General features: G+C 44.3%; 1 protein-coding gene and 1 non-coding gene across 2 annotated transcripts in view; one reads left to right on the top strand and one right to left on the bottom strand.

Annotated features, from left to right (window-relative positions):
• Positions 1–522: 522 nt before the first annotated feature.
• LOC112437144 (U6 spliceosomal RNA) lies at positions 523–629 on the top strand. The gene has a single exon (XR_003025794.1). It is a non-coding gene; the product is annotated as a U6 spliceosomal RNA (small nuclear RNA).
• Positions 630–6,191: 5,562 nt separating this feature from the next.
• RAD51B (RAD51 paralog B) overlaps positions 6,192–21,800 on the bottom strand; it is a 917,968-nt gene continuing 902,359 nt past the window's right edge. Inside the window, exon 11 of the mRNA XM_055097729.2 lies at positions 6,192–6,740. Coding sequence (XP_054953704.1) covers positions 6,634–6,740 — 107 coding nt within the window. The 3' untranslated portion in view covers positions 6,192–6,633. The remainder of the gene's footprint in view (positions 6,741–21,800) is intronic.

The raw sequence follows: 21,800 nt of genomic DNA, 5'->3' as shown, positions 1-21,800 counted from the left end.
TGTAAAACAGACTGTTGTAAGTTCCTCGGGGAGCTTGTTGGATTTGGTGCCTGAGTTCACAATCTCCTGGGGTGGACAGAAGGGTTTGGTAGAAGAATTAGGTGTGGAGACGGATAGGAGAGCAACGTGGAAGTTGGCTGGGAAAAGCCTGAGGTATTCAAGTCAGGAATATTAATACCTTAGGGTTCTGTCTCTCTCTCTCTGTCTCTGTCTCTGTCTCTCTCTCTCTCTCTCTGTGTGTGTGTCTCTCTCTCTGTGTGTGTGTGCGTGTGTGTGTCTCTCTCTCTCTCTCTGTGTCTCTCTCTCTCTGTGTCTGTCTCCCTCTCTCTCTCTCTGTCTGTCTCTCTGTCTCTCACTGTTGGGGTGGGAGAGATCTCTAGCTCTTAGGATCATTGCCTGTCATGGCCTAACCCTATTCCCCACTCTATTTTTGTTAACATAATTACCGTTTCCTTTGTATGATTTTTTTTTTTTTAACTTCAGCCCAATTCCAGGCCTCCTTGTTTAAAACAAAACAAAACAGTGCTCGCTTTGGCAGTGCATGTACTAAAATTGGAACAGTACAGAGAAGATTAGCATGGCCCCTGAGCAAGGATGACACGCAAATTTGTGAAGCATTCCATATTTTTTAAAATGAAAAAGTAATAAAACAAAACAAAGCTTTCAAAACTTAACATTTCTGTGGCGTCTTCCCTGAGTTAATGTAAACAGCCATGGCGATGGGTGCTGCCTGATGGTGAAGCTCCCCTGGCCTTGGGTGGCCTTGGCAACCGTTCTGCAGGTATCTCTGGGACATTCTTTTTTTTTTTTTTCCTTTTTTTTTTTGAGTCGGCGTCTCGCTCAGTTGCCCAGGATGGAGTGCAGTGGTGTGATCTCAGCTCACTGGAACCTCTGCCTGCCGGGTTCAAGTGATTCTCCTGCTTCAGCCTCCAGAGTAGCTGGGACTACAGGCATACGCCACCATACCCAGCTAGTTTTTGTATTTTTAGTAGAGACAGGATTTCACCATGTTGGCCAGGCTGATCTCGAACTCCTGACCTCAAGTGATCTGCCTGCCTTGGCCTCCCAAAGTGCTGGGATTACAGGCATGAGCCACCGTACCTGGCCATCTCTGGGACATCCTTGAGCATCCCATATCTGTCTGCTGTTGTTTGGGCCTGTCATTCTGTGCTCAGTAGATATGGCAATGTGTCATCCAATAATTGATCCCTTACCAACTTTTTGGTTTTTTTCTGAGATGGAGTTTTGCTCCGTCACCCAGACTGGAGTGCAGTGGTGTGATCACAGCACATTGCAGCCTCAAACTCCCAGGCTCAAGCAGTCCTCCTGTCTTAGCCACCCGAGTAGCTGAGACTAGAAACACACACTACCAAATCTGGGGACAAAAAAATTATTTTTGTAAATGCGGGGTGTCACTGTGTTGCCCAGGCTAGCCTTGAACGACTGGGCTCAAGCAGTCCTCTCGTCTCAGGCTCCTGAGGTGTTGGGATTATAGGCATGAGCCACCGAGCCCGGCCCCTTACCAACTTTAAGTTCTTCAGTTATCTCTTGGTCTTTTCCTCTGCAGATAAGTAATCTTAATTCCCATAATTAATTTTATAACCCAATCAACACAACTTCTTTTGAAATCACTGCATCCATCTCTCCTAATTTTTTAGAGTCTCCATTTTAGAGTGGCTAAGCCCTGAGTACCTAGAGACTGATGAAAAGATTGCATGGTTTGTCTCTGCCTCTCTGCTTAGATTCCTGTTTAATAATCATTAAATCTCTCACGTGTCACTTCTATTTACAGTATACGGAGCACCACCATGTCTCTTATCTCAGGCCATCAGCCCTTCTTAGTGATCTTACTATTTCCACTGATTCAGGTTAAGCTTGGCCTACTGTGGGCTTTATTTAGATCATCTTTATTATACCTGTGGGTAGATTTTGCAAGCAGGCCCCAGCACAGGTTCACTTGTGGGTTTCCTTTTAAAAGGTCAGTGTGAAACAGGAAATGTGACTAAGAAAATCTTCTTCCTCCATGAAGCCTCACTTCATTAACTGGAAGAAAAGCTCCTATCCTGTCTCCCCCTAAACTTGCTCATGGCCCAGACACATTTCAAAACAGCACATATTTCCCAAAACACTGACACGTGCATTCTAAGGCTCGTGTGTGCGGTGAGTTGTTCTTTGTCAAGTTCGCTCTGTGAAGGGGCCCTGTCGTCACACCAATCACTGTTCTTCAGAGATCTGAGGATGTGCAGGGGCCTGAGGGACCTGGAAACCTGGTGGCTGAGCAATGAGGAGAGTGGAACCCATGGTTGGAACAGTTGGCCATCTTCATGCGGATAGGGGCAGAGCCAGAATGGGAATCAAGGTCTCCTGACTCCCCGGCCACATTAACCCAAGTAAACCCCATGTCTACCTCCTTAGCTTCCGGAGGCCCCTGCATCTTCCTCCTTGTGGGACACAAGCCAGGTACAGTTGCAGGGTGGACATGTGGTTTCCAAACAGGATGCTGGGCAAATTAATCTGGGATTCCTGATTGGGGTTCTTTAGGAGGCAGTAGTGGCTACCCTTTAGATCATCTGGTTTGTGACCTTGTTTCAGTTTTCTCATCTATAAAATAGAAAAGTAATAGTACTTATGATGAGGTAAAAATAAATGAATACACATAAAACACTTAGAACAGTCTTGCTGTGTGATCACTCCATAGCATTAGTGATTATTATTCTGGTGGGTTGGTTAGCTTTCCTCCATTCTATTCAGTTCAATGGGGGTTTGGCATCAACCACAGGCTTTGCCGGGGCTGTGAAAATGGCCACATTGAGGCTCCACCTTAACCCTGGCCAGTCTCCCAACAGCCAGCCATTTGTGTTAAGAAAAGCTGAAAGAAATAATCTAATGGCGCAATGCAAAGTCAACACTGATGGGGCTGAGGGGTGTCTTTTCGGACAAGACGTGCAGTGGGGAGCCCACCTGTGAGTTGGCCTGTTTCACGGCTGCGTGCGGTGCCCACTCCTCACAGACTCTGAGTGAGTGGCGAGGTGGGCCCAGAGTCAATTCTGGCTTGGCAATGGATACTGTTACTGAGGGCATGGGTTGAGGCACAGGAGCTTGGGGCTCCAGATGCTTGGAGTAAATGTGAAAAGGGAGTGTGGGATGATGTGAGTGGGAGCTGTGGATGGGTTCAAGCGTGCTGAGTCCTGGCTTGACTCACCCTTCCAGCTTCTGCTGTAACTCTCAGTGCCTTTGTCTGCATGCTGGGAAATCCCTGGGTGCTGGGTTAAACCCTAACCCTAAAAGGCACGTAGACACTTCTCCTGAGCTTTGAGTTGCTTCATTCTGCCCAGCAGCTTCCTGAAAATGTAGTCTTGCCACACCAGAGGAAGGATAGACCCATAGCTGTGGGGAACCCTGTGTCAGCAGGATTTACTACCGGGTGAGCTGGGGCTGCAACAGCACGTGTGAGCAACTTAACAGGGCTGATGGTTTTTCAACAAATTTTTAAAAATTAAAAAAAAATTTTAAATTTTTGTCGGGACATAGTAGGTGTGTGTATTTATGGGGCATGAGAGATATTTTGATACACGCATACAATGTGTAGTAATTGCATCAGGGTAAATGGGGTATCCATCACTTAAAGCTTTTATCCTTTGTGTTACAGACAATCCAATTATACTCTTTTCGTTATTTTTAAATGTACAATTCAATCATTATTGACTATAGTCACCTTGTTGTGCTATCAAATATCAGATCTTATTCATTCTTTTCGCTCTTGTCGCCCAGGCTGCAGTGCAGTGGTTCGATCTTGGCTCACTGCAACCTCCGCCTCCCGGGTTCAGGAGATTCTCCTGCCTCAGCCTCCCAAGTAGCTGGGATTACAGGTGTGCACCATCATGCCTGGCTAATTTTTTTGTATATTTAGTAGAGATGGGGTTTCACCATGTTGGCCAGGCTGGTCTCGAACTCCTGACCTCAGGTGATCCGCCTGCCTCGGCCTCCCAAAATGCTGGGATTACAGGCGTGAGCCACTGTGCCTGGCCAAGATCTTATTCATTCTTTCTAACAATTTTTTTTCGTAGTCATTAACAAGGTTGAAGTTTTAATACAACTTACTTTTATTGCACATGCCATGCATTATGCACCAATCTGTGTTCTTCCAATGCTACCGGGAACCTCTTGCCTTTGTATCAGTTCATCGTTGTCCTCTTGTTCAACTGCCTGTGTACCTGGGTCAGGGGTCCTCTTTTATCGAGTGGAGAAAATGTGCCCAGGTACAGAGAAATGCTTTGTGCTATTGTCCACCAGGCAGGGGCATTTTCTTTTCTCAAATATTCTTGGTAAATAGACGATCAGTCTTTACCTGAACGCACTGGGTGTCATATGCCACAGCCCTAACTTGAATGTGCTGGCTTGCTGCAAGTGGATGATTCCTTAGAAATTTGCTCTGTTCCTAGACGGGATCAAAATGGTCCTTAGATTCTTAATGGGTCCCTATCTGGAATCCATTTGATCTTAAAATAAAATGGCCGTGGAAGAAATTTTTCATTAATTCCTAGCTGATTTGCAATGAAATTAAATTTCTGAGCATAAGGAATATTTTTTACGGAGTAAACTTATAAGTGGGATTGCTGGGTGTTTCCCATTGATTAGCCTAGTGTTTAAAAGTATAATGTCTTTATTTTCTGGTTTCTTACTTTTTTGAGTTCCCTCACTTTTCTTCCAGAGTTCATTATGCAGGTCTGGAAAACAACAACCACCACCACCAGCAGGAGAAAAGCAGGGGTTAGTTTGGAGGGGTTGAAATGGGAAAAATAGACATTTCCAGCTCCCAACATCTTATTTCCTGAATATCTTCGGAGCCCAAGAAAGTGGCTCTGAGCTGCCTTTGCAGTCTTGAAGCTGCACTTGCGTTCCCACCAGCCCCCGGGCCTCTGGTTGCATCCTGGGGGGCACTTCTGCACTCCCAGCCTCCTGGGTATGGATTGGGGTGAAGATGTTGTGCAGCGAGGGGTGGGAGCCTCACACCCTAATAGAGCCAAGCCGGCCACACTGCCTATCTTTCCCAATTAGTTCTCCAAAGGGAACAAAGCCTTATTTCTTCCCTCCCTTAGTTCCCAGGCACTGGTTGGGGAAAAACAATCCTTGGCAGCTCAGGGGTTAAAAATAAAACACAGCGAGGGGGAAAACAAGCCGGGCAGCTGCAGCGGCTCCTCAGAGCCCACTCCAGGCTAAATAGAGGCCCCAGCAACTCCTTGGAGACTTGAACCCTGGGCGATGGAATTTTCCCTTGCATGAAGGCTATTGTCCTCTGGAAAGGGCCAGGGCCAGAGGAGGGCCTGGGGAGCACTGATCTCCCGAGCCCACAGCCAGGGAGCTCCTGAGAGCCCAAGGGCTCGGTCCCACCCAGCTGGGTTTGGGTGAAAAGGCAACGGGGGGTGCAGCCCACCCCTCCCCCTTTGGGAAAAAGGGAGGGCTTGGGCTTCCAAAGGCTTGGGTACCAGTTGTTGCCCCACTCCTCAGCCCAACCAGCTAGTCACGGATGGAATAAAAGGCTTGGTTCCCTTGGCAACTGAGGGGACTACAGTTTTTCACAGAGTACAAGATGGGCTTGGGGAGGAAGGGAGGTGAAAGTGAGGGATGGGGGGTGGTTTGCAGGAGGAGGGAAGAAGCGGGGAGGGGCAGCCTGTTTACCAGTGCTGTTTGAGTTTGAGTCTCAAGGGAACCTTTTGTAGGTTCTGGCCTGGGAAATGCAGGATACCCTGAGTGTGGGGGATGTTCTTAACTGCTTCTCAGTTTTGAGTCACCATTGGAAGTCTCTGGTCCATGGTAGAAATGTGATTGTTGTAGGCCTCATGCTAACCTCATGGACAGCTCAGGAGAGTTAAGCAGAGCCTACCTTTATAGGTGACTAGGCCTGGCCCTGTTTTATAACTGGAGACCCCTGGAAGTGTTGATAGATGCTTGAGCCCATAGAGAGCTATTTGTGAAGCAGAGATTAGAATAGCAGGCGCCTGTCTCCTGGGTCTGATCTCGATGGACTAGACAAGGCTATTTTTAATATCAAGCAGGAGAGCTGCTGAAATATAGACAAAGTGCAGAACCTGGGCTGATTTTGTCTCAAGCACAAGACTTTGTGAGAGGAGCTTAAAAATCTATCCATGTACTGAACAGACACATTTAGCCTCAGTGAAAACAAGTGATAAGGGACGGGAGACTTTGTCCCCAAACTTTGGGATGAGAGATCCCCACATGTTGTCACTAGCACGGAGGTGTACAGGAGACTTGGTATAACCCTCTCCGAGGCTTTAGATGGTCAGGGCTGCCCACCTGGCATTGATAGAAACACCTTTTATTGCTGCCATTAAAAGTGTGGCATCTGCAAAATGAAAAGAAAGGAAGCAGAGTGAATATGTTGATATGGTGGCTTAAGAAGATAGAATAGTGTAAACCGACACACTGTTCAAGAGTCTTAAAATGATTTTTTTAAAAAATGGAAAACAGAACCCCAAACCCCTATCTGGTATAGCAGGGAGTTCTTGGAAAGGATGAGAAGGGGGTTCATGGCTGCTTTGGTGGAAAGGCTTGCTTGGTTCTTCTGCCTTTGCCAGGGGACCTGGGAGTGGGAAGGGGGTGTTGGGGGAGAGGTCACTGTGTTTTCCTGAGAGGGTGGCGAGGGTCATCACCGTGAAGTACTTCCTCATGCACGCTGCGGTCAGTTCCTTCAAAGCCTGGCTCCGATGGGTGGGTCTCATCTGAAAGACACAATTTGAGGAAACCTAGAGGGCGGCTCCTAAGATGAGGAAACACCTGGATGGCAGGTCTCTGATAAGGAAACAATCCTGAGATACCACTGCAGCTGCTTTGCATGCATGACCTATGGCCAATCAGATGACCATCTGCTTTAATCATCATAACCAAATAGTAATAATAAAAAGATCAAGGAATCACTTATCACCTAATTAATTTACTTACTGACTGGTGGGTTGGCAGAGAAACAAGTCTGGGCAATGCAGAATAACAAGCTACTTAGAAAATACGCACAGAGGCTGGGTGCAGTGGCTCACGCCTGTAATCCCAGCACTTTGGGAGGCTAAGGCAGGCGGATCACAAGGTCAGGAGTTCGAGATCAGCGTGCCCAACATGGTGAAACCCTGTTTCTACTAAAAATACAAAAAAAAAAAAAATTAGCCGGGTGTGGTGGTGCACGCCTGTAATCCCAGCTACTCAGGAGGCGAAGGCAGGAGAATCACTTGAACCTGGGAGGCGGAGGTTGCAGTGAGCTGAGATTGTGCCACTGCACTGCAGCATGGGCGACAGACTGAGACTCTGTCTCAAAAAAAAGAAAAAGAAAATACGCCGAGGATGGCAACCCAGGGAAGAGAAACTCACGTGAGCTCACCTCTGCGCTCTCGAGTACATATAAATTCATGTAAGTTTCAAGACAATTCAATGAGGTTGGTGTGATTATTATGCTCATTCTGTAGATGAAAAACCTGAGGCTTGTGTAGATTAACTAACTCGAGCAAGATCACGAGGTTGGAGGTGGTGAGCACTGGGTTTTGAACGCTGTCAGATTATCCTCGATCTATACAGCAGCCTATAGTCAGAAAAGCATTTTCAGATCTGAAATTTCACTTGATTCTCAAAACCACTTATGGCAGGAGGTGATTCCCATTTACAGCCACAGAAGCTGAAGGTCATGGAGTTTAAGTGACATGTTCCAATCACAAGACTCTATGTGGCAAAGCTATGACTGCTCTGGGGCTTTTCACACGATGGCCTGTTTCCTGATCTCAAATTCCATTCTCAAATATCTGGGAACATTTTTTTGATTTGTTTGTTTGTTTGTTTGTTTGTTGAGATAGGGTCTCACTCTGTTGCCCAGGCTGCCGTCCATTGGTGCAATCACAGCTCACTGTAGCCTCTCAACCTCCCAGGCTTCAGCAATCTCCAGCCTCAGCCTCCACAGGCTAGCTAGGACCACAGATATGCCTTTTAAAGTTTTTGGTATAGACAGGGTCTTGCTACATTACCCAGGCTGCTCTTGACCTCATCCAGGAAGACTTTGATGTCTGCCGTTCACTCATACATGTATTTATTCAGCCATTCAACTAATATTTGCCAAGCACCTGTCATGAACAAGGCATCAAGGAGAACGGAAAACACACTAGATTTTTAAGAAGTCCCTGTGAATAAAAAGAATCTTATAATCTCACCGTCTGTGTCTGCCCTCACAACTATCAGTGGAAATTTTCCAAAATCCATGTGCTAACAGATGTGTTTTATTTCATAAGCTGGCACACTTACAATTGAGGAACTAAAATGTTAAGAACTATTGAGTCACAAACATTCTCTGAACACCTTACACCTTAAAATGGAGGTAGTAATTCAGTAAGGTTGGGATGGACTCATGGTGACACCTCAGTGGGACACTTCCAATTCCTGGAGACAGAGGAGAGAAGAGTTTTCGCCAAGGCTCCCTTTGGCTGTCCACATTTGCTCAGACGCTCAGCCTAGCTAGCATTCCTGTCTCCCCCCACCGTCCCTGCAGAATCTATTGTGAAGGGGCCCCTCCCGTGGTCAAGCTTCCTCCCCATATCAGATTTTATGGCCCGGCTACTTCCTGGACAGGGCCAAACACTTAACAGATGCCTAGACTTGCATGGGTCAACATCAGTGCGTATGCCGGTCATATTTCCTACACACCCATCTGTACAGAATCACACATTAAACATGATTTCTCACACAGAACTTCCATGGGGAAATCCTCACCCCCAAAGTGACAGAAGTTGCCAGAATATGTACAGGGAGGTAAAAAGCACTTAAAGACAAGTAAGCACGGTCATTTGCCCTGGAAGAGCATGCAGTGTTGGGAGAGCTGATAAACAAAATTTCCATCCCTCTCCATTCATCATTCATCAGTAAGTCATGCAGGTCAAGGTGTAGGGGGAAGGGGAAGAGGGCAGAGAGAGGAGAAAAGGGAAACTAAGAATTTTTTTTTTAGAGCAATTTAAAAATATTGCTATATTGCCCAGGCTGGCCTCAAATTCCTGAGCTCAAGTGATCCTCCCACTTCAGCCTCCCAAGTAGCTGGGACTACAAGTGTGAGCTACCACACCCAGAGAGCTATGGAGTTTCCATTGTAAGGAAAATGAAGATGACAAAGGAATGCTGGGGACAGGCTTTTGAAGGGAATAGATCAACTCAGGCTGAAGTGCAGTGGCACAATCACACTTTAAATGAGTACATTTTTAAATTTGTGAGTTGTATCTCAATAAAGATATTTTTAAAAATAGATACCCGAAACCTCACACATTTAAAAAATACAGGATATGGTATACAAAGAATAGATAGGACATACTTAAACTAAAAAAAAAATTACTTATTATTCATCTGAAATGAAAAGTTAACCAGATGTCCTATATTTTATCTGGCACTCCTACCTACCCAACCCTCAACACCCAAAGCTCTTTGAATTTGTTTTTATTTTCTGTCCATATGAAGTACCTCTTGGGGCAAAGAGCTTCAAGGTTTATTATTCTCTTTGTGAAGCAGTGTCATGCTTTGTCTTCACTTCTCTTAAGTGTCCCCTTCCCACATATTTCAGAAAACGATGTATTTCTGCTGGGTTGTTTTCTCCTTAATGCTATGGAGGTCCATGCTCAGCTTTGGGCTTCCCAAAGAGAAATATGCTGGACACATCAGACAATTTTTTCTTGGCCAACTCATCCCTCCATCCCTTCTTTATGGTTGCCTTTTTTCAGGTCTTTTGTTAGGAACTCATGACTGAATAACATCCAACAGACCACCAATCCAGATGTGATGGCCCAAGGGGATTCAATATGGGTGGGGGAAAACTCACTGAGGGTTTTCCAGGTCCTGTCCTTATAACGCTCACATTAGTCAAGAACCAAGTGTTTAGGAAGCACATTCACAATGGATAAAAGCCACGCCGTAGCATAAATCCATTTGCTATATGGAGTCTAAATCTTGCCTTTTTCTGTTTCATGTGATGCGATGTATGTCTGTGTGTGTGTGTGTGTGTGTGTGTATGTGTTGTGGTTTTTGTTTTTTGCCTGTTTGTTTTTGTTAGCCAGATAAAAATCCAGTAAAACAATTGAGAGGATGGTGGAGGGAAGGCAGGTAATATGGTTTGGCTCTGTGTCCCCACCCAAATCTCGTCTTGATATAATTCTCACATGTTGTGGGAAGGGACCCAGTGGGAGATAATTTGAATCATGGGAGCAGTTTCCCCCATACTGTCCTCATGGTAGTGAATAAGTTTCATGGGATCTGATGGTTTTATCAGAGGTTTCCACCTTTGCATCTTCCTCATTTTTCTCTTGCCACTGCCGTATAAGAAGTGCCTTTCACCTCCCCCCATGATTCTGAGGCCACCCCAGCTATGTGGAAGTGTAAGTCCAATTAAGCCTCTTTTTGTTCCGAGTTTTGGGTGTGTCTTTATCAGCTGCATGAAAATGGACTAATACAGCAGGTAAGAAGGATCACAGTGTGGTCTTCTGGATGCTTTCAGTGCAAGAGAATACACAATGAAGATGGTGGTTGTGTTAGGAGGGCGGAATTATGACTTTTATTCTCTCCTGTTTTCCAAACTTTATATAATATAGTTCTCTAAAGATAAAGAATTTGAAAGAGTGCTTAAATTTTCATTTAAAAAAATACAAGGCCTCACAATTAAAACTGACTACAAAAAGAAAATATTGCATTGTAAAATAATAAAAGCATGTAAATGCTTTATAAATTTTATAGGCTATTTTCTGAGTAACTTTCCCATGGTTCCCCGGTTCTGTGCTATATGGTAGCATTGCTGGAACCGGAAGTCAGGTATGTCAGACTTGAAACCCAGGCCCTTCCCATTATATCACAGCAGACATGTACCAGTCGGATTTCATGAAAGTGTTATCTGTTCAAGAGTCACATGGATTTCAGCAGTTTATTACTAAATTGTTTATGCTTGGATATCTAGCATTGCCTATCTACATAATAATTATTTTCATAATATTGATTCTTGTGCACAAAATCCCTGTAGTCTATGAATGAATCAGCAAAGAACAGTCAATTACATAATAATAGCTACTGTTTCCTGGCTGCCATGGGCCAGGTATCAGAATTAAATTTGAACTTCATTTACCTAATTTAATCCTTGCAACAGTTCTGAGGAAGATTTCAGCCCCATTTTATAGATGAGGAAATGGAGATTCAGCAATATTAAGATCACATAGTTAGTAAGTTTACAGGCTGAGATTCAGAAAATCCTAACTAGGTACAACTCGTTTTATCATATGCTAATCTTTGAAAAATTCAACCATCCCCATTGAGAGTAGTAACCTTCCTTCTCTAAGCAGGGGGTAAACAGTTCTCACTTTTTTTTGTGTGTTTGTTTTGAGACAGGGTCATGGTCACAAGCTCTGTGCCCAGGCCGGAGTGCAGTGGCACCATCACGGCCCACTGCAATCTCCGCCCCCTGGGCTCAAGTGTTCCTCTCACCTCAGCCTCCTGAGTAGCTGGGACCACAGGTACATGCCACTTGTGCCTGGCTATTTTTTGTATTTTGTTTTGTTTTGTTTTTTTTAGAGACAGCGTTTCACCATGTTGTCCAGCTTGGTCTTGAACTCTTGGCCTCAAGCTATCTACCTGCCTCAGCCTCCCAAAGTGCTGGAATTACAGGCATGAGCCACCGCGCCCGGCCTCTCACCTTTCTTTCTAAGAAACTTAAAAGGAGAAAATTAGGCCGGGCCCGGTGGCTCAAGCCTGTAATCCCAGCACTTTGGGAGGCTGAGGTGGGCGGATCTCTTGAGGTTGGGAGTTCAAGGCCAGCCTGACCAACATGGAGAAACCCTGTCTCTACTAAAAATACAAAATTAGCCAGGCGTGGTGGCCCATGCCTGTAATCCCAGCTACTTGGGAGGCTGAGGCAGGAGAATCACTTGAACCCAGGAGGCGGAGGTTGCAGTGACCCGAGATCATGCCATTGCACACCAGCCTGGGCAACAAGAGTTAAATTCCGTCAAAAAAAAAAAAAAAAAAAAAGAAAAGAAAAGAAAAGAAAATGAGAGGGAATACTTGAATCATCCTTAGAGTTGACCTAACCCTTTAGATGCCTACAATTAAACTGGGAAGCAAATTTCTGAAGGAGCCACAACTTTCAAATCTTCCTCATGCACCTGTTAAACCACCCTTCTCTCAGTGTCCTTGAGGGTTTGTATTGTGAAGGCTGAGGAGGAAATCTGCTTCTTTATTTCTTCCCCTGCCTTGGAAGGATCATTTTCCATATTAAACAGAGCATCATACATTCCTGAGAATGCCTCTCCCACAGACTTGTTTTGACAACCAGGAGGGAGGATGGGAGGAGGCTTGTAGAATGGGCTGCACAATAACCCAAGAAGATCAAGGAAAGCCCTTTCCAAAACAAAGGTTGATCATGTATAGCTCCCTCTCAATCTGGGCTTCTCAGAGAGTGCATTAATCAAAGGGGAAACACCTGGGTCTCTAATGCCCTTCTTGCTTGTCAGAGGCGTGTTCCAAGGCTTTCATCATGCTGATGGTGACCTTCTAAGTCCGTGCTTCTGGTCAAAGGTTTGTGTATGTGTTTCATTGAACAGGTTGAGCATTTATCAACCATTATTGGTATTTCATAACCATTCCCCTGGGTGTTGTAATTAGAACTCTTTTGCATTCTCAAGTTTTGATATATGATTTTTAAAAACAGAGGACTTTGGTCTTAAAATCATGCAATTCCCTCCTTCGTGGGTTTGCACAGGAACGTAAGAAGAAATTGGAGAGAAGGGTTTCTTCTGGGACTTTTACTTACAATACCTTCTTTCCAGAAAGCTCCATTTAGCATTATTTTGGCAATTGGTTTTAGCATAAGTGACAGATTCTCCTTCAAAGAATTAAAAACTGTTTACATCTTTGGGGTAGGCATTACTCCCTGTTTTGTAAGCAAGGAAAAATCATTGCCTAAAATCTTAGTGGTTTTGCCTCCCTACCAGAAGTATTGCTTTTATCATTATGTAGCAAGAATATCTGCACGGATCTATTTGGCAAAGATTTTATTCAAAGGCTTGGGTACTGATTAACACTGCCTGGCCCACTGAACAATGGGTGTAACCTGGGCTTGATAAACCAAATAAGACCTTTGTCTTGTTTTGCTGGCCGCTCAAAAGCACCTCTACCATAAAATCATTGCGCCTCCAGGGAGAGACCTGGTTTATTTTTTTCGCCCCTGATAGATAGCTGAATACAAGTGGGGGTATTGATAGGAAGGCCCTCAAGGATGTGCGTGTGCTTGGGAGGGTTGTATGTGTGTCTATACATGTGTGTGCACCTGCTCACAAGTAGACTACTACCCACTGGGTTCTGGGCTGTGGGGAGTGGGACGGTGAAGCAGCTAGTTCACCAGCATAGCAGGTAAGGCTTGAACATGAATTGTACATGTATGAGTATCCATGCACTCATCCTCACTGCCCTGGTTGGGCCACTTTGCCCAGGTGGATAAAACCAGGACTAAGGAAGCTCTAGCAGTTTTCTGAACATAATACTGTACTATACTTATGGGTGCCTAGAAAATACTTAAGAGTTTGCAACTGGATTAGCAAGAACCCACCCATCTCCTGGGAAAACTGCTTGGGCTCATTCCAGATTGGGGTCAACAGTGTCACTTTTATTTCCTAAAAATACCCAAGCTTGTTAAAAACTTAAAAAAAAAACAAACCTCTCATCCGTTAGTTTACGGCTTGCATCCCTCAACCTCTGAACTTGCAAAGGTTTCACAGAAGCATCATCTGTACCTTGGAGCAATCCCTGAGAGCGGGTAGGCTGCTCCAATCTCTGCTGTGGATCTGGTTTTCAAGACGAAGGAAAGAAGGATTAGGAAGACCACACACCAGTGACTTGATGCCTGTCCTTCGCCAGGTTTTAGAATGGATCATTATATATTTGGAGGCAGTGGGAATGCTTGGTCTGGGGACAAAAGACTCAGAGGGGATGAGGCTTACAGCCTTAAAATACTCAAAGAGCTCTCACAGAGGAGAGGAAATAGACTTATTCAAACTCTGCCTGAAGGGTGAAGTTTCCAGAAGGACTATTTTGGTTCAACATAAGAATGACTGTCTAACAACCACCCAACAATGGGTGGAAAACTTCCTTAGAGGTGCTGAGAAAGGGCCCGGGCTTAGGACCGTTCAAGCAGAGGACAGCAGGGATGTTGTAATAAGAATTCCAGCAGTGGGCTTGAGGTTCAGCTGATGACCTCCAAGGTTCCTTCCAGCTCTAAGATTGGATGATTCTATATCTGTAATTTTCCATTTCCCTATTAAGAAGAAATTTTCCACAGTGAAAATTGTTTTAGTATTTGATAAAAGCTGTGGGATGATTTCTGCTTTTGTTGACTTTAACAGGGGCCTTACTACTTTGCCCCAGTGGCGTAACAAGACACAAACACATCAGTGATATTTATTGGGCAGGGGAGAGAGGCGTTTATTGTTGGGTGGGAAAGTCCTGCTTGCTTACATGGGGACTGGCATGGGGGTGTTGGGAACTCCAAATCTTGCCTCACATTGTTTCTGAAATTCCTCTGCCCAAAGGACCTGGGCATTTTACCCCAGTCCTGCCTGGTGGGTGCAGCAGAGGTGTCTGGAGCCTGGCCGACATTTCACCAATCACCTTGGTAGTTCTCATAGCATCCTCCCAATCCCCTACAATTCTGTGTCCACCGCACAGAGCCCTGTATAATGTGATTACCCTAAGGAACCTTCTGAAACACTTACCTCACACATGATCTCTCCCAACTTGAGGACAGAGTACACTTTCTTTGAAGGTAACTGACCCTCTTTCAAATGCTCCTTCCATTAAGCTATCATAAAGAATATAAACTTTCTATTAAAAAAAAACAAAGAGAAAGTGTGTGTGGTGGCTCACTCCTGTACTCCCAGCACTTTGGGATGCCAAGGCAGCCGGATTACTTGAGGCCAGAAGTTCGAGACCAGCCTGGCCAACATGGTGAAACCTTGTCTCTACAACAAATACAAAAATTAGCCAGGCTTAGTGGCATGCACCTGTAGTCCCAGCTACTCAGGAGGCTGAGGCAGGAGATTCTCTTGAACCTGGGAGGTGGAGGTTGCAGTGAGCTGAGATCTGCATTCCAGCCTTGGTTACAGAGAGAGACTCTGTCTCAAAAAACAAACAAACAAAAAGAGAAACATGAATTTAAACATCCCTTATACATTAGACTATAACTTCACCTGACTTTAACTTTTAAATGAAAAGTTATTATGTTTAGTATAGTCAATTCTTTGCCTTGAAGATTGACTGGTAAATTTTTTTTTTACACTTACTTTGCTAATTCTCCATCTCTTTCTTTATTGGGTTAAGGATATGTTGCAAGGAGAGTTCTAGGAGTTGAAAGTAAAATACTGTTAATTCAAAAATGAATAAATATGCTCCTAGCAATGGATTTTTATTAGTGTTCAATTAGTAGAGTGTGATCAAGGATCTGGGATAAAAGACCTCACCCTTGATGGGGCCCCCTGGAGCACCTCAATCCTTAGCTCTTCTGGTAACCACCAGGGAGAGTTGAGCATTATTTGTCAGATCCTTTCAGCTAAGTTTCAGACTGAAGGCAATGAACAAAGGTGCTCAACATGATTCGTTGCTAGAGAAACACAAATTAAAACCGTAGTGCGATACCATTATACACCAAAACTAAAACTTACTTGAAAAACTTTAAAAACTTAGGCTGAGCATGGTAGCTCATATCTGTAATCCCAGCATTTTGGGAGGCTGAGGTGGGAGGATCGTTTGAGGATAGGAGTTTGAGACTAACCTGGGCAAGATAGTGAGACCCCATTTCTAAAAAATTAAAAAATTAGCCAGGCATTGTGGTGCATGCCTGTAATCCCAGCTACTCTGGAGACTGAGATGGTAGGGTCACTTGAGCCCAGGGAGGTTGAGGCTATAGTGAGCCATGTTCGTGCCACAGCACTCCAGCCTAGATGACAGAATGAGATCGTGTCTCAATTAAAAAACAAAAACAAAAAGACTGATTTATTCAAGTGCCAAAGAAGATATAGAACAACTTGAAATGCTCATACACTACTGATGGGCATGTAAATTGGTACAACCACTCTGGAAAACTGTTTGGTAACCTCTGCTAAAGTTAAAGCTACTCTGTGATCCAGCAATTCCATTCCTACGTACAGACCTAAGAGAAATGAGTTCATATTTCTTCCAAAAGAAAGGTACAAGAGTGTTTTGCAATTTTATTCATAATAACCCCAAGTTGGAACCAACACAAATGTCCACTCATAAAAGAATGAATAAACAGATTGCAGTATACTCATATAATGAAATACTACATAGAAGTAAAAAGAACAAGCACCTGAAACCACTGATACCACAACATTTTTTGAGTGAAAAAAAGCTAGACATAAGAGTATATATTTTATGTTGTTATTTACATAAAGTTAAAGAGCACGAAAATCAGGCAATGTTGCTGCAGAACAGTGGTTACCTTGGGTAGGAAGTTAGTGACTCAGAGGCAGGAGGAGGGAAATGTTCTATATTTAAATCTGTGTATATGTATCTTAGGTGCACACATTTGCAAAAACCAATCTGCTAATGTAAGATTAGTGCACTTCAAAACCACAAAGTGATATCATTTCACACCCACTAGGGTGGCTAAAACAAAAGAGACAAGACAATAATAAGAGCTGATGAGAATGTAGAGAAATTGGAGCCCTCGTATATGGCTGTGGGACTGAAAAGCGGTGTTTCAGAAAACATTTTGGTACTTCCTTAAAAGTTAAGCATTAAGATGCCATATAGTTGGCAATTCCATTCCTAGGTATATACCCAAGAAAATTGAAAACATGACCACACGAAAATCTGTACATGAATGTTCATAGAAGCTTTATTCATAATAGCCAAAAAGTGGTAGCAACCCAAGTGTTCATCAACTGACAAATGAATACACAAAATGTGCTGTGTCCATAGAGTGGAATATTATTTGACAATGAACCTTGAACATGTTACGCTAAGTGAAAGAAGCCAGTCACAAAAGGCCATATGGTAAATGATTCCATTTGTATGAGATGCTCAGAATAGTGACAGAAAGTAGATTAATGGTTGCCAGGGGCTGGAGAAGGTGAAATGGAGAGTGAGGGTTTTTTTTTTTTTTTTTTTTTTGGTGGGGGGCGATGAAAATGTTCTTAAATTAAGTAGTGATGAGATTTCTCTGTGAATATAGTATTATAAAAACCGGTGAATTGTATACTTTTAAAGAGTGAATTTTATGGTATGTGAATACTTCAATAAAGCTGTTATTAAAAGAAGATTATTAGGCCTTACTGTATGTATTTACACCTCATTAAGAAGACAGAATGAACGGTAAATTGTCAGAATTTAGAATCCGAAAAATTTCAGAATTCTTCAATGGAAAATGACAAAACAGGGAAAGGGCATGGGTTGGGAATAAAGAGAGTGGATATCAGTTTGAACAGCTTCTCAAAGTGCCAGGTACTTTATGTCCATTATTTCATTTAATTGTCAAAGGACTCCTATAACACATATATTCCCAGTGGGCTCCTTCCGCAATTCTCAAAGGCCGCCAAAGCCAGGACTTGGGGTCTGAAGGTGTCTCTGCTTCATTGTCTTGTGCTGCCCCTCAGATGCACTCCCAGTGGGGTTAGGGTTGGCCTTGGGTTGACCTTGTCCGGCATACTCACTTGGTGGAAGAGGATCCTGAGACCCAGACACATGATGTGACTTATGTAACATCCCACAGCCACCCCGTGGCAGAGCTGGATTAAACCCTGATGCCCCAGTGTAGGATTCTTTGGTTAATAGCTGATAAGGTAAAAAGCACTATACCAAGCACCTTATTACATAGATCTGCTTGGTCACAAAGCAGTCTGGAAGGGTTCAGTGCAGTGAGGATGTGTCCACCTGGGGCACAGAAACCCTTTTGGGTTTCTCAGAGCAGTTCTTGTGCCAGCCACCAGGGCACTTGCAGCTGCCTTGTATGTGGCAGCTGAGTTGTGCATCACCACGTGTGTGGATAGGTTAACTGGTAGGCACACACTATGGAATACCCATGGATCTTAGAAGCAGGGAATGATATGCACATACTATCACATGGTGATACCTTAGAACTGGAAAAAAGAGCAGGAAACCAAATGCTATTTACAGCATACCATTTATGAATTAAAAATACAATCCTCCTACAGAATAATACCATGTATCTCACAAGAATATATCGTTATCAAAGGATCCCTTGAAACACATGAGTATAGCAACTACTGGAGCGAGGGGAATGCAGTGAGTGTGATGATGCCATGAATCAAATAGGATGATTAACTCAATTCTTTACCCCTGAGGCCCAGAAAAAAATGAATAAAAAAATAGCAGCATCAGATATTTTATGGAGACAGGAATCTGGTTTTTTTTTTTCTTTTTGTTTTTTTTTGAGACGGAGTCTTGCTCTGTGGCCCAGGCTGGAGTGCAGTGACGCAATCTCGGCTCACTGCAACCTCTGCCTCCCAGGTTCAAGTAATTCTCCTGTCTCAGCCTCCCAGGTAGCTGAGACTACGGGTGCCCACCATCACGCCCAGCTAATTTTTGTATTTTTAGTAGAGACAGGGTTTCACCATATTGGTCAGGCTGGTCTCCTGGCCTCAGGTGATCCACCCGCCTCGGCCTCCCAAAGTGCTGGGATTACAGGCGTGACCCACCAGGCCCGGCCCTGTTTTCTTTATTTTACTGACAGAGGCCTGTGTGCACCTGAAAGTGTCTAAATCAAAATCTATATATACAACTTGTTTGGAAGTAAGCAGAGAGAACTGCAAAGACAGGAAGGTCTCCAGCTGTGCACTGCCCAAGCATCTCCTGTCAATGCAGCTAGCTTTCCAAGAATGGCCTGTGGTTCCTCTTTACTACTTGCTACTCTGTCCTTGACATTCATAATACATGGGTCTTGGACCTCAGGCCTCCAGAACTGTGAGAAAATATGTTTCTGAGGTAGATAATAAGTTTCTGAAACAGATACATTGTTTAAGCCACCCCATCTGTGGGATTGTGTTACGGTAGCCCTAGTACACAAATACAGCAGGTATTGGCAGAGCTGGGATTTAGGCTCACAGGCGCAACAATCAGCCTTCAGTCCTGGGTTCCCTGTTTAGTGATGTTATCTTCTAGCAAGTGAAGCTGTGGTCACTTTCCTGTTAGACACTCTCATCTTTGGGGGGTTGAAAGAGCCGAGTAAGGGCCGGGCATGCGGGGGGTGACACCTGTAATTCCAGCACTTTGGGAGATCAAGGCAGGAGGATCTCTTGAGGCCAGGAGTTCGAGACCAGCCTGGGAAAAATAGCAAGGTCCCTGTCTCTATTTTATTAAAAAATAAAAACAAAAAAGAGCTGAGCAAGGTGGATCTATGGAAAGAATAAGAGGGATACCATGAACTCGCTCAATCCCATTGCTTTACTCTGGGCAGCAGCTGGGGAAGCCATGAGATGTCAGCCAATTGACAGAGTACCCCGCATTTATCAGGCCCCAGGTGAGGGGAGCTAGCACACCTTGGGATATACACTCAGCTGGAAGCGCCTCTCAACTGCCAGTAATTCCTTTACAAGTGCCATAGGCCTGAGTAAATATGTACTTCTCCTTGCGGGCTCTCCTAGGGACTGCTCCTTAAACAAGGCCCATTGTGGTGTTTGAAAGCACAGTTCCTTCTGATATTAGACCAGAGATGATTGTTCCCATATCAAAGAACTCATGAAGGTCAACAAAGCTCAGGAATGGAGGGGTTGAACCTGGGTTCATCTGTGGTGCTGGGGGAGCCTTGCCCATACTGTTCATGCTAGGAAAATGTCCCAGGCAGAGACTGGAGGACAAGGGCTACTTCCTATACTCTTGAATTTTAGCAGTGTTGAGGCAAAGAAATCCTCTTGTTCTTTGTTTTTGTGGGCTTTTTTGGGGGGGGGGTTGTTTGTTTTTGGTTTTGGTTTTTGGTTTTTGTTTTTTTTTTTAGATGGAGGCTCACTCTGTCGCAAGGCTGGAGTGCAGTGGCGTGATCTCAGCTCACTGCAACCTCTGCCTCTCGGGTTCAAGAGATTCTCCTGCCTCAGCCTCCCGAGTAGCTGGGATTACAGGCATGCACCACCATGCCTGGCTAATTTTTGTATTTTTAGTAAAGACAAGGTTTCACCATGTTGGCCAGGCTGGTCTTGAACTCCTCACCTCAAGTGATCCACTCACCTTGGCCTCCCAAAGTGTTGGGATTACAGGCATGAGCCACTGTGCCTGGTCTTTTCTTGTTCTTTCTGTGATTCATGTTGTCCGCGTTCCTGCTTGTCAGCTCTCACCGGTCTTCTAGGAACAGAGGGGTTTTGCAGGGAGAGGGGAATAGACATTGTGTGTCTCTGTTTTTATATTTGTTGGGAGACCTTGAAGCAGGGATTGTGTGTGCATGTGTGTGACGATGGTGAGGTAGTGGAGGTAAGAATAGGCATAAAGGAAGGGAGAAGGGACGGCCCAGATTCTCTTGGCTCTCCTGAAGGGTTTGAGAACCTATTGAAACTTGGGCTTTTTCTCAGCCAGCACTTACCATTTAAAGGCCTGGTTTGAGGGGGCCTTTCTGTTACTAACAGGCCATACCCTTCCGGCACTATTACCCTGTTGGTCCAGCAAAAACCCTTGTTGAAAACAGTGTCTCAGCTTATCTTGGTTTAAGGTATTTGCCTCCTTCCCCTACCCACATTCATGGGACTGTGACTGGAATCCAGTGAAACAGGCATGAGTTCAAAGTCTTTGTCTACCGCTTACATTGCATGAGACCTTGGTGATCACTTAATTCTTGAGTCTCAGTTTACCCAACCATAAATTGGGAGAATAGTTTTGATTCCATAAGACTGCTAAGAGGAATGAATAAAATAGAAAATGCTTTTGGCATATGGTGGATATTCAAAAATATTAGTTTTCTTCCTCCCACCCAAATATTAGCTAGGCAGTTTATGTCATTCATTCAACAAATGCTTATTGGGTGTCAACTAAATGCTGGCAGATGGTGCCCCCTGCAGTTGTGCAACATGGTTGCCCAGATGTCCCTGCCCTTATGAAGCGTACAGTATAGTGGGTAAAAAGCAAAGTGGAATCAAGTGTTAAGGAAGTGGTGGCATCATATTTTCTTAGCCTTGTTCTCTGATGTCTCCTCATTTGGCAGTGAGGCTAGATAGGAACCTCATGCTCAAGGGGAATTCTCTGAACTGAACTTTGAGAGCAAGACAATAGTGACTCACAACAGGTTAGTTTCCATCAGCAGCAAAGGAAGGGCTGGGGAAGAGCTCAGGGAATCAAACAGCTGTCACAACAACCCTCGTCATCTTCTATTTATGTGGGACTCTTCCCCCCTTGCAAGCTAAGTGCTAAGTGGACATTACTCAGTGAATTCTCTCAGCCTCCTCATGGGGCAGGGAGGAGGCGAAGATTCTTAGAGATGAGGAAACAGGCAAGGCAAAAAGATAACTGCCTTGCCTGAAGTCACACAGCTAGCACAAGTAGTGGACTGAGAATTGGGTTGACCAACTTGGAGCCCACTGGCTCATACTCTGATCATGGGACAAGGAGGTCAGGATGCTGTGTGTGACTGTGGGAAGCAGGGTTAGGAAAGCTTTACAGCTTGTTCTGATGCTTGACAAATACAAGTTCCTTTATAAGTTATTATTATTTTTTAAATATATTTTTGAGGTAAGGTCTTGCTCTGTTGCCTGGCTGAAAGTGCAGTGATGAAATCATAGCTC

The sequence above is a fragment of the Pan paniscus genome, chromosome 15 (assembly GCF_029289425.2).
Source record: "Pan paniscus chromosome 15, NHGRI_mPanPan1-v2.0_pri, whole genome shotgun sequence".
Classification (NCBI taxonomy): Eukaryota; Metazoa; Chordata; class Mammalia; order Primates; family Hominidae; genus Pan; species Pan paniscus.
This window is presented reverse-complemented; position numbering and strand designations above follow the sequence as displayed.